Below are 17,163 nucleotides of genomic sequence, written 5' to 3'. Positions count from 1 at the left end.
CGAATAGTGGGCTGGCACATCAGTTTCATTTTTAGAGCCAGTCCCGAGCAGCTGAGGATTGTTACCGAGAGTGCTATGCAAGGTCAAGTCTGAGCTCCGTGGAAAGCCGAGCTGTGGTTAATTGCTGGCATGGGAATGAGAGGGTGGAGTAGCAGCTCCTGGGCCAGGTATTTGTCACCTTCAGAAGACAATCTCTAAGGACCCTTTGGGCTCCGGTATTCTATGTATGACAAATTCTGTTGTTCAATGTGATTTGGAAATGGGGCTTTCGGTTATTAACACATTCTAGGTATAAGTGATTCCTAATTTTCAAAAGAATTAGATTCTAGTAGGGCACACTTGATATTATCATAAGTATAATGTCATCTTCGAAACGTGATGGTTTGGAGAGAAAGCACTCGAGGACTCTGCGGTGTCACCAGGTTAGCATCACAAGCATCAGTGATCACATCAGAAAAACCTAAAGTTTCTGGTTAGTAGAAAATTCTGGATGTTTGTTGTCAAATGAGCTACTATTCTATTTGGGCTGGCTAAAAAGTCATCGTGATCCATTTGTGGCTTAAACAGCAGTCTAAGAGAAGGGCAGGGTTCTGTGGTTAGCCAGTTATCACCAGCTACTGCTATTTTTCTAACAACAACAACAAACTGGTTGCCTCCTTGTGTCTTGGGAGATCTGTTAAGTCCACCGTAGCCCCTCCTACCAAAACTGCCCCTATTCCTCCATGCATTTGCAGGCAAGGAAGGGGCTCTGAGACCTGCCTGGGACCTGACTTTACCTTTTGACAAAGGGTGGACTAAAGATCATCTCTCTGCTGTGAATCCGGAATCAGGTTTGGTCCGTCTCCTTCAGTGTTCGACTGGAGCCAGGCAGCCCCCCTCAAACCATCTGCAGTGAGATGTGGCCCAGGAAATGAAATGACTCACTCCCCTCGGCCTTGACTCCTTTAGGGTTCCTGGCTCCAATTCTGATGAAGCTCAGCTCTACTTCCTAGCCTGTGTTTGATGAGAAATCCTGTGTCCTTATGCATTACCATGTCAATAGATCCTCTTCTCTAGGTTACGTGAGCAAACATTGCCTTCAGCCCCTCTCAAAGGGGTCATGTGTCTATACAAGGTTCAGACACAGACAGGGATGACGAGGAAAATAAAGAGGGGAAAAAGCAGATATCAAAGAAAGAGAAAAGAAAGAAAAATAAACAAAAGAGAAAAAAAGAGGAAACAAGAAGAAAGAAGAGCCAGAGAAAAGGGAGAGAATGAAAGGAAGGAGCGAACGGTAAGCAAACCCACAAGGTTGCCCATCTGCCCTGAAGTCAGAACTGTTCATTTGTCCTTTATAGGGGACTGGGAGAGTCAAGTACAGGACATACAGGTAATAAAAGAATGAGGGAACTCTGTGTACTGATAGGTCTACACGATGCTAAGTGAACAAAGCAAGGTGCAGAACGATGTGTATAGTGTGACCTACTTCTGTAAAACAAACGAGCCAACAGTCTAACGACCTAGTCAAACCCAAACAAACCCCAAATGATAACCTGGAAGTATTTACACGAAACTGTTAGGAGCAGTGACCTCTGTGAAGGTATAATTTGAAGTGACAGGGAGGGCTTTCAGCTTTACTAAATACTCAAGATTGTTTCTAATTTTTATAACAAAAATGTCTTACTTATTATAATTAAAAAAGAAAATGCAATCGTTAAAACAGACTGCAAGGAAGAAGGAGAGAAGCTGACCTTGGCTCGGGCTTCCCGGGATGCTTCTGCTTCTGCAGCCATAGCCCTCTGGAGCTGCACAGGTAGTTTCACGTCCTTGATTTCCACCCGCTGCACCTTGATTCCCCAGTCATCAGTGGCATCATCCAGGGTGCTCTGACGGGAAGAGAGAAGGCAAGCCAAGCGATCACCCCAGGCCAGAGGCGTAAGGTTGCTGTAGACATTGGGACTGTGAGCGGATGAGGCGCTGGCTCACTGAGGAGCTCACCCTGACTCTGTTACTGATAAGCTAATGCAGGCAAACTGTCTCTGAAGAGTTCAGATGGCAACTGATTTTCAGTCTGCCACAACTATTTAGCCCTGCCATTGTAGGTCAAAAGCCGTCATGGATAATACGTAAGTCGATGGGGGTTGCTGTATTCCAATAAAATTTTGCTTATTAAAACAGGTGGCCAGACGACTCCCAAGTTAATGTGACTCTAGGCCATGTCACTTCTTTGTGCTTCAACTTTCTCCCTTTATAAGTAAAGATGAGATCATACCACCTATTTCCTATGGTTATTGTGGCTATCAAATAAGATCATAAATATCACACACAATGCAGTTTAAACAAATAGTGAGAGTTCAGATTTATAGTGACTTTGAACAGGTCAGGTTTAATCCATCTATTGCTCAAACAACATTGGAAAGCATAGACTTAGCCAGAAAGTCATGGGACTCACTATGCAAAACAGCTTCTGAACTATTATGCTAAAGAAAATGTTAATACTAATTCTGAAGGGAAAAATACACACTGGAGGGGAAAAACAATAATGCACGCATCTGAGTGCTGTTACCCATGAACTATCTGTGTGAAGAACATCCCCTTCCATCAGGTTTGGGAATACCTTTCTGTGAGGGAAAAAGGCCAGGGTTCCCCAACTTGAATTGCTAAGTTCTCGAACAACCGTTGAGACTTTGCTTCCACCTTCGATTTCTAGTGAGTTGCAGCGTCAGTGGGCCCCTCACCTGCATGTTGTGTGCAATCTCTTCTCTGTCAGAGAGGATCTGAGACAGGTTCTTGGTACCCAGGACGTTCCTCAGCGTAGTCTGTGCCAACAGGCGGGTTGCCGAGTCAGCGTTGGTGATATTGGCCACAGCCAGGGTCGCATTCTGAACGCGGTAATAGACCACACCGTCCACACTCACTGTCACCGAATCCTTAGTGAGTATCTGCAATATAAAGGACGTGCTTGTACATCTGCCAGCCAACTCTTCCTTTAATGTAACTGTAAGGAATGTTACTCTATAGAACGTCTCATAACTAGCTGCTTTCCTTTAGTACGTGCTACTGACTGAACGTTTGTGTTCCCTCGAAATTCAGATGTGGAAACCTAATCCCCTGTGTGCTGGTATCTGGTTGTGGAGTTAATTAGGTCACGAGAGTAGAACCCTCATGAATGGGATTAGTGCCCTTACAGAAGAAACCCTGAGCCCTGGCCAGTTTGGCTCCGTGGTTAGAGTGTCAAGCCAATCAATGTGTCTCTCTCACATTAATGTTTCTCTCTCTTCCCTACTCCCTCCCTTCCACTCTCTCTAAAAAAAAAAAATCAGTGAAAAATATCCTCAGTGAGGGTTAAAAAAAAAAGGAACCTCTGTCATGGGAGGACAGCGTGAAAGGAAGGTTGCCTTGAACCAGGAAGCAGGCCCTCTTCAGACCTTCAGACACCGAATGGCCGATGCCTTGGTCTGGGACTTCCCGCCTCCAGAACCGTGAGAAATAAATCTGTTATTTATGAGTCACCCAGTCTGTGCTCTTTGGTTATAGTACATCAGATGGACTAAGTAGCAAAACATCGGAAAGTCTTTAAAATTTTAATAAAATACATTCAGTTATTCCAATACTTCATTCAATCATTCAACAAATGAGACACTGCTCACTAGCAGGCATTGTACTAGGTACCAGGGGTAAGGTATGAAAAACCCTGGTTCCTAGTTTCAAAGAGGTTGAGGAATCAAGAGACTTTAAAGAACAAACAAATGGGCAATTGTAGGTGATGGGGGTGATACTTGAGCTGAGTCTTGAAGGAAGAAATAAAAATTTTCAGAGGGCAAAGGGCAGAGTAAATGAATATTCAAGGCAGAGGAAGTAATGTGTACGGGAGAGCCTTGGGTTATCACTAGAACAAAACGTGGGCAGGAAATGTTTTTATAGGCGAGGTCAGGGTAAAAATATCTTTATAGTGTGCTACATAAAAATGCTTCACAGGACATAATGTGCCCCCGCTTCCTACTGCCTGCGAGCAAAGCCCTTAGTTTGGTTTCCAGTCCTCCGAGGCCTGGCCCTTGACCGTGGCTCTCTGGCCTTACTCTTCCCTGCTCCCTCCTGCCCACACTGCACGAGGCGTGGTGAAGACCCTGCATGCAGCACGGTCCACGTCCCCTGGCCTTCATGTCGATGTCCCTTCTGCTTGGATGTCCTGTCCCCTCTCTCTGTCTCATAACATCAGACTGGAACATTCCTACTCGTCATTCAAAACACAGCTCCAGTGTCCTTTTCTCTGTGAAACTCCCCTGACCCACTTGGCAGAGTATGCCCTTCCCTTTGCACCCCACTGTGGTGCCTTTCTTTATTTACATTATTATTTCTCTATTAGGCTATGAGGGTTTTTTTGCATGTGTTAATCATCACCTGAAGATACTGATGATTCCTACACGACCGTGACCAAGGCTGGGGATCGAACCTGCAATCTAAGTATGTGCCCTTGACTGGGAATCAAACTTTCGATCCTTCGGTCCATCGGCTGACGCTCTAACCATTGAGCAAAACCAGCCAAGGCAGGCTATGGATTTCTTTATTTTAAATCCTCACCCGAGGACATTTTTTTCGAGGACATTTTTTTCGATATTTTGTTCAGATAGAGTGGGAAGGAGAGAGAGAAAGAGAAACATCGACGTGAAAGGGACACATCGAGTGGCTGCCACCCACACGACCCAACCAGGGCCAGGGACAAACTGCAACCGAGGTACGTGCCCTTAGTGGGAACCGAACCCGGGTCTCTCTGGACCGCAGGCCGACGCTCTAACTGCTGAGCCAAACCGGCCAGGGCTGCTATGGATTTCTTGAAGGCAGTTTGTCTCTGTATCTCTATCACGGGCAGAATGCTTGATACATAGCAAGTCATCAATAAACCAGAGATGCATTAAATTGAAATGTGGTCCTTGGAATACAGTGATTGATGAGGAGCGTGGGAGACCCGGAGTTTCAACTCTGCCTGTATCTCTTGGTGGCCTCTAGCTTTTAAACTGTTTGACCTAGAGATTCCTTGTTTGTGAGATGGAGCTAATAATACTGCCCAATTTGACACAAATTTCTTTGAAGATCAAATAAGAAAATGTTTGGGAAGGAAGCCCTCTAGAAAGGGCTGGGAGCTATGTAAACAGAAAATAGTAATGACAATTATATTCCATAGTTATTTAGTCCTGCCAGATCAAAATAGTAATCCTTTTCTTAGAGATCTAAGTATACTTCTAACTTGAAAGAGAACTGGGAGATTTGTAAATAAGTGTATTGTACATCACCATCTTCTGTGAAAGTGAATTCTTTCCCATGATGTGGTGGGAAAATGTGGATCGTTTCTAAACAGTCTTGACACTGACTTTGCCACAGCCAGAGCTTTCTGCCGCTCAGCCTCTGCCTACTGTTTACTGTAGGCGGCGTGCTTATCTCGCTCCCAGTGAGGTCACGGGAGCGGACAAAGGACAGCCTGCCAAGCCCCAGTCCGCAGCGTTCAGCAGCTGGCAGACAGCGGAGAGGAGCTGGCAGGCAGAGACATACAGCGACCCTGCCAGGAGCCCGCGATGTTCACAGAGGAAAACGCCAGAATTCCCGGCTCCCCTGAAAGGGGGTCCTTCTGAGAGTCTGTCTTTCCTGAAAGATGGGGAAACATGCAGACAACGCAGCAATGCTCTGTCTTGTTCTGGGGGCAAACATGATTTCTGGTGTCACAACGTGTGTGTGGATAGTCTGACCTCACCAACCACTTGGCTCAGTACCAGCAAGGGAGTTGAGGTTGGCTTCTGGATTTTGTGACAAGAGAAGGCAACCTGGCCAGGCTCCACGGCCCTCCTGGGTACCTGGCTTTGGCCGGGAAATACTGACAGTATTTTTCTGTCTCTCCCTGTATCACGTTTTTAGGCTTTCTGTCTGCAGTAGTTATTATGCCTCCTTAGACAGAAGTACCAGGACGGCCATCTCTACCTCTAGGGCCGTGAGGGAGCAATGCAGAATGTATTTAGCATAGAGTTGTGCGAAAAGCACCCGACAGGGAATCCAAAGGCTGAAGTTTCGTCTTGCTTCTGCCACTGTAGTCGGGAGGAATTCCTTTGTCTCACGGCAACCATGTGCTTTCCAGGGAGCCTGCTGTTTCAACTGTGATAATATTTGTGAAATCGTTTGAAAAGCACGGAATAATTACCAATCTGAAACATTCTATGCTTTATCTGAAATGCCAAGCGGGCGTTTCTAGTTCTTTGTTTTTTAGGCAATTTATCTAGAATAGAATCAAGAACTTCAGCAAGAATATCATACTAAACAGGATTTCTGTCGGAAAACCCAGAGAGGAGAAATGTGGTAGTAAAAGTGACAATGACAGTGCTAACGTTATGCTCACATTAACATTACACTACATTTTATAATAATAAACACGTATAGCGCATGTAACTATCACCCACTATTCGAGCACTTCACATATAACCCATTTAGTTCTCACAAGAACCCTAGAAAGTGGGTCCTATTATTATAATCTCTACTTTATAGATTAGGAAACGGAGGCACAGAGAAGTTAAGAACCTTGCTCAAGGTCACACAGCCAGAAAATGGTGAAGGCAGACAGGCTCTACACCTGTGCTGTGACCACTACGCTGTGCTGCCCCTCACTGCCAGGCACTTCCACACAGGTACCTCAGTCACTCACTCATAGCAAAAGACCACCCTACCTCCTGGGGAGGAATATCGAATGAAACGGTTCTCATGTCCACTTTGATGAAGCTGTCAGTGCACGGCAGAACAAAAAACAAACCTGCAAGAGAGCCATAGAAGATTACAGAGACACCAGCACTTCACCATTCCATTCCAAGAGCATCAACCTAATCACCCGTAAGCTGCCCATTCATCTCAGTGAATGAACCAGAAGCTGGGAATGTTACCCTCTACTCTTCTTGCTCACTTCCCAACCCGAACTGCCCCCACCAAGCCAATGGATTTCATTTCCTTCCTCCACTGGGACTGTCCCTCTGTTTTCACTTAGACCGATGCAATCACTTCCCAAGTCATCTTTCTATTTCTTCCAGTGTCTCTCCTTCGATCCATTTTCTAAGCAGCAACTAGAGCAATCTTTCCTGCAATACGAACTCCCGAACAAGCCATAAAGGTTGTGCATGGCCTGCCCCAGCTTACCTCTTTAGCCATTCCCCCTCCTCATGCCCTCTACTCTAGCTGGGCTGAATGACCTGCAGTTCCTTGAACCTGAAATACTCTCCTCTGTATTGCTTTGTACATGTTGCTATTTCTGGCAGGAATACCTCCCCTAATACCTTTTCATGCCTCGAGGCTCAGCCAAGTTGTCACCTCCAGAAAGCTTTGTCTCATCCTACTAGTTCGGGCCACTCTTCTCTGGGTTTCACAGCTATAGGATGGTAATACCTATCCCAAGGGATTGTAACTGCTTGTTTCCGTTGGTGCCCCACCACTAGACAGTAAGAGCCTTGAGGGCAGGAACTGTGTTATAGTCTCCCGTGAATTCCCGGAGCCTGCAACACAGTAGGAGCTAACCTGAAGTTTGCCAAAAACAGTGGCTCAAAGCTTGTATTTTAGTAGGGATTCTCATGTTCAAACTTCCACAGCTGTAGCTATTCCTAGCCTCCGATAATCTTAGCAGCTTAAATGGGAAGGGGAGGGGAGAGGAAGGAAAGGGTGGTTATAGCAGGATTGGCTAGCACCCCTGCTATTGTTACACAACTTCTGTTACATGAAGAACTCTTTTCTAAGTCACAGAGAAGAGAACTGTAAGGGAAGTCACATCGATAAAGGGAAGAATTGCAGTCTTCACATCTAGAATCCCAGTACTGACCAGGTCCTTTGGCTCCTCCTTGTAAAATGCGACCCAGTCTAAAGATGATGGCTCTTTCATATTCTTTTACAATCTAGATTGAAAACACAAATAATAATTTAATATGAAGAGTACAAATATTTATATGTATAGCTTTTAAAATACATATTTTTGCTTTAAACAGGTTACATGCCTCTATTTTGTTTTCTTCTCTGTAATCCAGATTATATCTATAAGGAATATGTCCAAAGTTTAATACCTCCACCAAGTATATTTACTTACTTTAAAAAAAATTTTTTTTTCTTTATTGATTTTAGAGAGAGAGGAAGGGAGAAAGAGAAAGAGATAGAAACATCAATGAGAGAGAACATCGATTGGCCGCCTCCTGCATGCCCCCCACTGGGGATTGGGACCACAACCTGGGCACGTGCCCTGACTGGGAATCGAACTGGCAACCTCTTGGTGCATGGGTCAACGCTCAACCACTGAGCCACACCGGCCGGGCTATTTACTTTTTCTGACTAATTATAAAAGCAATAGATATTCACTGTATAAAATCTGGAAAGTATAGAATAGTATACAGAAGCAAATCTATAACCTCAACTCCTTATCTATTAACATTAATCAATTACTCATGCATTGTTAATATAGAAAAAAAAAGCTAAAGATCTCAAAGGTTGTCTCCTGATTTCTTAAATTATAATAATAAACTTAACTGAAAATTTTTGGAGCACTTTTTATCTTTTTAGGAATATGTAAATGATAGTCATTTATCAAAGTATTAATAACTTTATAGAAAAAATAACCAGCATTTGGGAAGCACTTACCAGGTGCCAAGCATTCGGACAAGTAAGTTTAAATATATTAATTCATTTAATCCTGACAACAGCCCTATTAAGTGGCTGTTTTTATTTCCTCCCATTTTATAGGTGGGGAAACATGGCAAAGGTCACACCAAAAACAACAGAGCCAGCCTTGGCTGGTGTGTCTCAGTAGTTAGAGCACTGGACCTCAAACCAAAGGGTCATGGGTTCCATTCCCGGTCAAGGGCATGTACCTGGGTTGCAGGTTCTATCCCCAGCCCCATGGGGTGCATGCAGGAGGCAACCAATCGAAGTGTCTCTCTCACATCAATGTTTCTTCCTCTCTCTCTTTCTCCCTGGTCCCTCCCTTCTGCTCTAAAAATCAATGGAAAAAAAAAAAATCCTCTATCCTCGGATAAGGGTTAACAAAAACAAAACAAAACAAAAAAACAGTGGAGTCAAACCTTAGCATCCTGATTCTGGAGAACTTATCACAGGACTATCCCACATCCCTGACTCCTGACAACTTTCGATGGTGATCTATCTCCTTTAACCCTAGGGAAGGACTGACTAAACTATGGCTGAAAAGAACTTTTTAAGTTTCCATTATAATAGGTACTAGAGTGAATTTTCCAAAAGAGAGATGAAGGAAAAAGAATTACAGGCTGGTATGGTCTCTGTCTCTCTTACATACATGTACATACAAAGTGGGTTTATGTAGTTAGGAGTTGGCACCTTTCCAGACGCGAATGAAATACCATTTACCTTTATGCACATCCATATTGATAGTGGCAGAGTGACAAGTGTGAACAAGAATGAGACAAACACCAAAATCCAACCACAAATCCCAAGGCCTGCAGCGGGGCTATCTGTGAAAACAAAACCGCACAGCTCTTACCATCGTTCCCCGCACAATCACCGCCATCTTCACCCTTGTTATTCACTGTGCACCTATGCTTGGCATTTTACAAATGTTTTACACGAATTTTCCTCTAATCTTCATAACAACCTGAAGCATAGGTGCTACGTCCCTAATATACTTAACGTAACACAAGTATTTTTCACAGCATTCTTTTTTTTTTTAATCCTCCCTCGAGGACATTTTTCCCATTTTTTATTCAGATAGAGCGGGAGGAAGAGAGAGAAGAGAGAGAGAGAAACATCGACGTGAAAGGGACACATCGAGTGGTTGCCACCCGCACGACCAACCAGGGCCGGGGACAAACTGCAACCGAGGTACCTGCCCTTAGCGGGAACCGAACCCTGGTCTCTCTGGACCGACCGCAGGCCAACGTTCTAACTGCTGAGCCAAACTGGCCAGGGCCATATTTTTATAAATAAATAAAATTTGTAACCTATTTTTCTTCTCTCTGGATGTAACCCTAACCTTCTTTTGTAGCCTTCTTTGCTATGCATTCATGTTTTTTTCTGTTTTAGTTTTTTTAAATTTTTATCAACTATACTGGCATCAAGTTAAAACAGTTATAGTTCTACAAGACTAGCACAAAAAGAGAGCAGTCCCCTGCCTACCTCTTCCAATTTCTCCTTCCTCAGAGGCGACTGCTGTAGGCTGACAATTTGGGTATTTACCTTCATGTTTTCAAATAGTTTGCTTGTTTTGATACTTCATGCTTTTCCAGTTTTGAGCAATATTATTGATTTTCCATTATGGAAGAGAATTTAGTTCCCCCCGCCCCAAATATATCTATCCTTCCAATTACAATAGAATTTTATATTATGAGTGTAGAAATGCAATTCAAAGCTTAGACATGTCAGGAAGTATACTTTTCCTTTTCTATACAACTGTTTTTATTTTTTTCTGGAGTCATTACGTTTAGTTAATTTCCCATGTACTTATTAATTTAACCCCAAGCTTTTCATCGATTGTCTAAATCTTTTGGAAGGGTCAGCTACTCTATCCATTTCATCTTCCGAGAAAGATTCTCTCTTGGAGCCATGTCTGGACTCATTATCTCTGCTGGTCGCCAGGTAATCACTGTGACCGTCTTTCACTATCATTCTGGGAAATTCCCTTCACTTCCTGTATCTAGTGTCTTCCTCATGATTAGTTTGTTTTTCCTTTTTTGGGAAGGACAGAGAGGCTGAGTAGGAGGTCAAGGGGTACTATCATTTTTCTTATCAACCACAGAAAGCTTCTGCTCTATTTCCAAGAATTGTTTTAATAATGGAAGGGACATTGGCAAGAGGGGAAGAGATATGCCAGGCACATTACTGCTCAGGACAAAGATGGCAGTAGGACTTTGAATAAATAGGAAGCCAAAAAATAAGCAGAGTTACAGCTGGGAGCACAGGAGAAAAAGAGACACAAGTTGCATCCAGGCCAAGTGCTCCAAAACAGAGGATGAAAACAAGAAATACAGAGTACTTTGGTTATCCGTGACTCGTAGTCTCCTGACCCTGTGTCATAGTGTGAGGTAAACATCCTTATGTGACCTACATTAATCCTGGAGGTTTCTAAGTTATAATTTGGGGGGTATACACATATTCACTAAGAGAATATTCCAAGCAAGGCCACAGTGCTGCTTGTGGAGAAGCCTCTCTCAGGTATTATGATAACTGATAATAATCACAGTAGCCATTTTTAGATGGTTCATTATATACCAGGTACACTGTGTTAAATTACTTTAGATATGTATCTCATTTACTGCTTACAAAGCCCTGTAAAGTATTTTTTTATTATTATTATTATTTTTATCCTCACCCGAGGACATTTTTGCACTTATCTTCAGATAGAGTGGGAAGGAGATGGAGGAAGAGAGAGAAACATCGACGTGAGAGAGACACATCGACTGGTTGCCACCCACACAACCCCAATCAGGGCCAGGGACAAACTGCAACTGAGGTACATGCCCTTAGCGGGAACCAAACCTGGGTCTCTCGGGACTGCAGGCCAATGCTCTAACCACTGAGCCAACCACCCAGGGCCCTGTAAAGTATTTTTAATTCCATTTCACAAAGGAGGTGACTGAAGCAACATGACTTTCCCAAGGTCACATAGTGGAGGACCTGGGATTCAAATACAGGTCATCTTGCTCCAAAGCTCATGTTCTAAATCAATTCACTCTGATCCTTTGTCTCCGAATAGTTAAAACAAACAAACACCTCATTAAAGAAGTTTTGTGTTTGGAGCACTTTCTTAAGACACTATTCAAACTTGGAAAGCAAAGTAGGAGTTCTGAGAATGAAATCTGAGATTCCTACAGTCTCTTAAATCCAGCTGTGTCTATTTATAGAAAAAGATAGCCTCAAGGCTCTCTGCCAGACTGAGGGCTAGGTTTCCAAAGCGAAATGAATTCCAAACAAGGAACAGATTGGCCACAAAGACTTCCAGGACAGCTCTTGGTGCTTTCTAAAATACCCCTGTATTGCCCCAAGTCTCCCATATCTGTGTCCCAAATATACTAGACTATAAACTCCCTGAGGGCAAGAGTGTTTATTAATCATTTTTATATTCTCTTTTTATTTTATTTTTATATTCCTCACCCGAGGATATTTTTCCACTTATTATCAGATAGACTGGTAGAAAGGGAGAGAGAGAGACAGAGAGAAACGTCAATGTGATAGAGCCACATCGACTGGTTGCCTCCCGCACGACCCGACCAGGGCTGGGAGGAACTGCAACAGAGGTACGTGTCCTTGACCACAATCGAACCCACAACTCATTGGTCCGCGGGCCAATGCTCTAACTACTGAGCCAAACCGACCAGGGCTAATTTTTATATTCTCAGTGTCTAGCACAGTAACCGGCATACAGTTGGCAAAATGAAATCTTAAGCTTTCCAGCTAGATGTGTTTTCCTTCCTCTGAATCTTGATAGCACTTTTTAAACCTCTCTCATGGCACTTATATTTTGCCTCATACTTTAATTTATTGTGCATTTACATCCCTTATTAGATTGAGATTTCCTGAGAATAGGGAGCATCTAAGTTTCCATTTAAATTCTGTTACTTCTTAGTTGTGTGATCTTTACCTCTTTGAATCTTAGTTTCTTAACCTGTAATATAAGGATAATTAGACTGGTTTTGTAGGGTTGAGGTAGTGCTCAATACACATAAAATGGCAGTTTTCTCTAATCCTCCTATTTTACTCAAGTGTTCAAATTTTCACAATAAAAATGAGAAAATAGATAATATTTACTCTTTTTGATAAAAGCCTCTTAAAATACTAAACTGTCCCCTTACTTCACGCCTCTTTCCTGTCAGGCTAGGCTTGGACATTCCAAGACCATCAAGAATCTCATTTATGAATTGAATTACTAAATTATTGAATTATTATCTAAAGGAGAAAAAAACAGAAAGCCTAGCCCAGTTTTGTGTGTGTGTGTGTGTATGTGTGTTCAGTTTCCATTGTCACGCTGTTTTTGAGAAACCCAGATGAATGTATAGAATTACGAATCAAGAGGAACAAGAAATTAAGTGGATACTCTAAAAATTGGGCCTGGTCTTTCACATTTCAAATGCTCAGAAATAATCACAGTGTATACACTGGGGAAGTGGCATCATTTCATAGTATTCTAGTGCCTTTAAACTAAAACGACCCTATTTTCAACCCTCAAAATTCTTCCCTTCTTGGTTATAGCTCAAAAAGTACACAAACAACATTCCTCATTGAGGTGAGGTTTAAACTCCACCAGGCCATAAATGAACCCTTAGTCACCTAGCACCCACAGGCTAAATGGCAATATGTTCACATCTAAATAATAATAATATTGACTAATATTCCTGTTTTATATGATGAACATTTTGGTTGTATCCAGTTTTCTCAGTTAGAAATTCTGCTGCACTGAATATACTCTTAGCAAAGTTTCCATAATCCTTATTATGTATACAAATGTTGCTGAAGAGATGAAATTGCTTACTTCTTAAATTTCTCTTATGCTGGAGGTATCTTTTATTACTGCATGTCAGCCACAAGCTCCAGCTCCTTATATACATTATTTCTAATATTTACAAAAATCTGTAAAGTAGGTATAAAATATTCCTCCAGGAGTCCCAAAGTAATAAAAGCAAAATACTTTCTGGGCCTTGGCCAATGTGGCTCAGTAGGTTAGGCATTGACCCAAGCACCAAAAGGTTGCCAGTTCGATTCCTGGTCAGTGCACATGCCCGGGTCATGGGCTCGATCTCCGATGGGGTGTGCACGAGGCAACCGATCGATGTTTCGCTTTCACATCGTGTTTCTTTCTGTCTCTATCTCTCTCTATAAAAAAATCAATTTAAGAATCTTGAAAAAAAAAAAAGACTTTCTGGAAAGAGATAAAAGAAAACAAACAAAAACCATGAAATAAATGAAAGCAAAACAAACAAGTTGTATAGTAATTTTTGTTTAGTTAGCTTCCAGAAAAGCAATAAAATATTCTTTTCAAGATAACAGGTATTAATGATCCCGTGTCAGCTGATTTACATTGAGGTCTAATGAACTTGGCACTATGTACTGGAAATCACCTGGAGTAAAACATTCTATTTATAAATGCCACTTTATTCTAAAGTTTAAAAGATACTGGATTGCCTCTTCAGGGAAAGGCCAGAAACGTATCTTGTACAGTATCTGAAAGTCTGACTCATTCATATGCATTATTACACACACAAAAAGAAATGGTAAGCCAAAGAATTATTGAAATATCTAAGTAGCAATCTTTTCCTTCCCCTTTCCTGGAATACAAGTGAAACACTTCACGTTGTACGTTGCCAAGAACAGCTGGATGGGGAACGATAGGATGGCTAGGAGTTTAGTCTCAAAACACATGCTATCTGGTTCTAGCAAGATTTCTTAAGGGGCAACAGTAGGTCAAAATGAAAGAACTTGGCAATGTTTAGATTTTTATTAAAAGCATATACACTAAAGATATGTGTTCTTTTTGACTGCTACTATTCCTCATCAGAAATTCTGTGTTAGGATTTGGCAAACTTTTCCTGTAAAGGGTGAGGAAACAAATATTTAGGCTTGGTAGACCACAAGTTTGTTGCAACTACTGAATTCTGTGCCACAGGTAGTGCAAAAGTAGTCACAGGAAACAATACATGAACAAGCATGGATGTGCTCCAATAAAATTTTAACTTATGGATATTGAAATCCAAACTTCATATATTCCCATGTGTAACAAAATGTTCTTTAAAAGAAAAATTTATAAAATTAAAAACTATTCTTAGCTTGTGGGCCATACAAAAATAGTCAGTCGCTGTCCTGGCCAGGTGGCTCAGTTGGTTGGAGCGTAGTCCTGTACAACAAAAAATGTGGCGGGGTTTGATTCCGTTCAGGGCCCATACCTAGGCTGCAGGTTTGATACCTGGTGGAGGTGTGTATGGAGGCAACCGATCAAAGATTCTCTCTCATATCAATGTTTTTCACTCTCAATCTCTAAATCAATTAAAGAATATCCTCAAGTGAGAATTAAAAAAACAACAAAACAAACAAAAGAAGCACTCAGTTGGCCAGAGTTAGACCTGTTCCTCTTTGTACAACTATCACTTTGAGAAGGAAGACTTCATAAATTAAATAATACATTTGATCTTTCTTTCAGCTTTTCTATTTATTTATTTATCCTCACTCGAGGACATTTTTTCATTTTTTTGTCAGATAGAGTGGGAGGGAGAGAGAGGAAGAGAGAGAGAAACATCGATGTGAGAGGGACACATGGAATGGCTGCCTCCCGCACGACCCAACCAGGGCTGGGGACAAACTGCAACCGAGGTACATGCCCTTAGCAGACACCAAACCCGGGTCTCTCTGGACCACAGGCTGACCCTCTAACCGCTGAGCCAAACTGGCCAGGGCTCTTTCAGCTTTTCAACAATACATTTCCCAGATTCCCAGCTTCTCAGCCCTAACAAATAAAAATTCAAGGTGAAAACAGGCAAAAAAGTGGGGAAGGAAGAAGAGGGGTGGGAGTGGGGAGAAGGGGGTCAATGGGAGGAAAAAGGGGGAACATCTGTTCATCTGTTTAAACTTTCAACAATAAAGATTAAAAAAAGAAAACAGGCAAAAAAAGGCAGATAAAGTATGTGAATATAAATACATCTTCAAATAATCAAAATTTTACTATAACTGTCAAATGACTGGAATTTAGGGGAAAGAGACAAAGAAGGAAAGGAAACAATAGGAGGAAAGGAAAAATAAGAAAATGGAGAAAAACAGTAAGGAGAGTGATATATATATATATATGAAGGTGGCATCCTGCAGACAGAAAGATTAAAACAGGCAAAGGTAAGAAAGAGGCAGAGTTTAGCACATACTACAGTCACAATAAATAAATGTTGAAAAAAGGATGGTATTTGCTCAGAGATCACAACTTGCAGCTCATTTGGGCAGAGACTTGCAAAACAAACAAGCACACACTCCAACCCATCTTTCAGATGATTATTTTAATTAGGCACAGTTTACAGTTCTTTGAATGCTCTTATCCTTAAACCTCTAGGGAAAGAATTATTCTCTGGGCTAGAATGGCTACAGAACAGATGGTATCAAGTAAAGAACCATGACTGAAGACTGTAACTCTTCCTTCCTATTATTAACCATCTATAACAATAAATACTAGATCAAAAGAACTGATACTGATTAAGCATTATGTGATCTGAGTCACAAAATTTAAAATGTATTTACTACGAGAAATTAAGGAAAGGAAATGACTAATCCTCTTAAGAAAGATTTTTAATAAATGTTGAAATAAAGGGAATCCTTTGCTTAGCTTGAAAATAAGGAAATTAAGTATAAATGTTTTCTTTCCCAAGCATCTTGAGGATTGTCTATAGCTTTCCTTCATCAAAATGTTTCTAGCCATAAAACAAGAGGAAAGAAACAGGTGAGAGTAACTTCAATAATTTTACATTTGAACCCCTCAGTCTTAAATTGCTCCCTCCTCCAATCTCCTATAACATTTCATCCTCCCCAAACAACATTTAACACACTTGTTAAGTATTCAGTGTCTGCCTTCCTCATGAGATTTTGGTCTTGTTAAAGCAGTACAGCACAATGGCTTCAGAGTGGCTCTGCAAGTTATTAGCTGTGTGATCTTAGGGAAACACCTTAACTCTCTGTGCTTTAAAATAGGGCAGATAAGAGGACCTCTTTAGGTAAAACTGTCATGTTGAAAATGACATGACACTGTATACAGAGATCCCTAAACTACTAGAACTGATACATGAATTCAGTTAAAGTAATAGGATACAAAATAAATATTCAGTTGCATTTTTATACACCAGTAGTGAACTATCAAAAAAAGAAACTAAGAAAATAATCCCATATACAATTGTGTAAAAACAAAAAACAAAACCACCTAGGAATAAGTTTAACCAAGAGAGACTTGTACTCAGAAAAATATAAGACGTTGAAAAAAGAAAAGAAATCGGAGAAGACACTAATGGATGCATATACTGTGCTCATAGGTAGGAATAATTAACGTCGTTAAAATGTCCATACTATCCAAAGCAATCTATAAATTTAACACTATTCCTATCAAAATACCAATAGCATTTTTCACAGAACTGGGACGAATAATCCAAAAACTTGTGTGGAAACCCAAAAGACTCCAAATAGTGACAGTAA

At 41.4% G+C, this 17,163-nt stretch overlaps 1 protein-coding gene across 4 annotated transcripts in view; it reads right to left on the bottom strand.

Annotated features, from left to right (window-relative positions):
* STOM (stomatin) overlaps nt 1-17,163 on the bottom strand; it is a 29,447-nt gene that overhangs the window by 4,629 nt on the left and 7,655 nt on the right. For all 4 annotated transcript variants that reach the window (XM_036262013.1, XM_036262014.1, XM_036262015.1 and 1 more), the window contains exons 2-6: nt 9,367-9,470; nt 7,820-7,892; nt 6,687-6,769; nt 2,718-2,921; nt 1,731-1,865 (exon numbers count right to left, since the gene is read on the bottom strand). In XM_036262013.1, the coding sequence (XP_036117906.1) occupies nt 1,731-1,865; nt 2,718-2,921; nt 6,687-6,769; nt 7,820-7,892; nt 9,367-9,470 (599 nt within the window). The remainder of the gene's footprint in view (nt 1-1,730; nt 1,866-2,717; nt 2,922-6,686; nt 6,770-7,819; nt 7,893-9,366; nt 9,471-17,163) is intronic.

This window comes from Molossus molossus, unplaced genomic scaffold, assembly GCF_014108415.1.
Source record: "Molossus molossus isolate mMolMol1 unplaced genomic scaffold, mMolMol1.p scaffold_m16_p_14, whole genome shotgun sequence".
NCBI classification, from domain to species: domain Eukaryota; kingdom Metazoa; phylum Chordata; class Mammalia; order Chiroptera; family Molossidae; genus Molossus; species Molossus molossus.
Note: the sequence above shows the minus strand (reverse complement) of the source record. Positions and strands in the feature narration are given on the sequence as shown.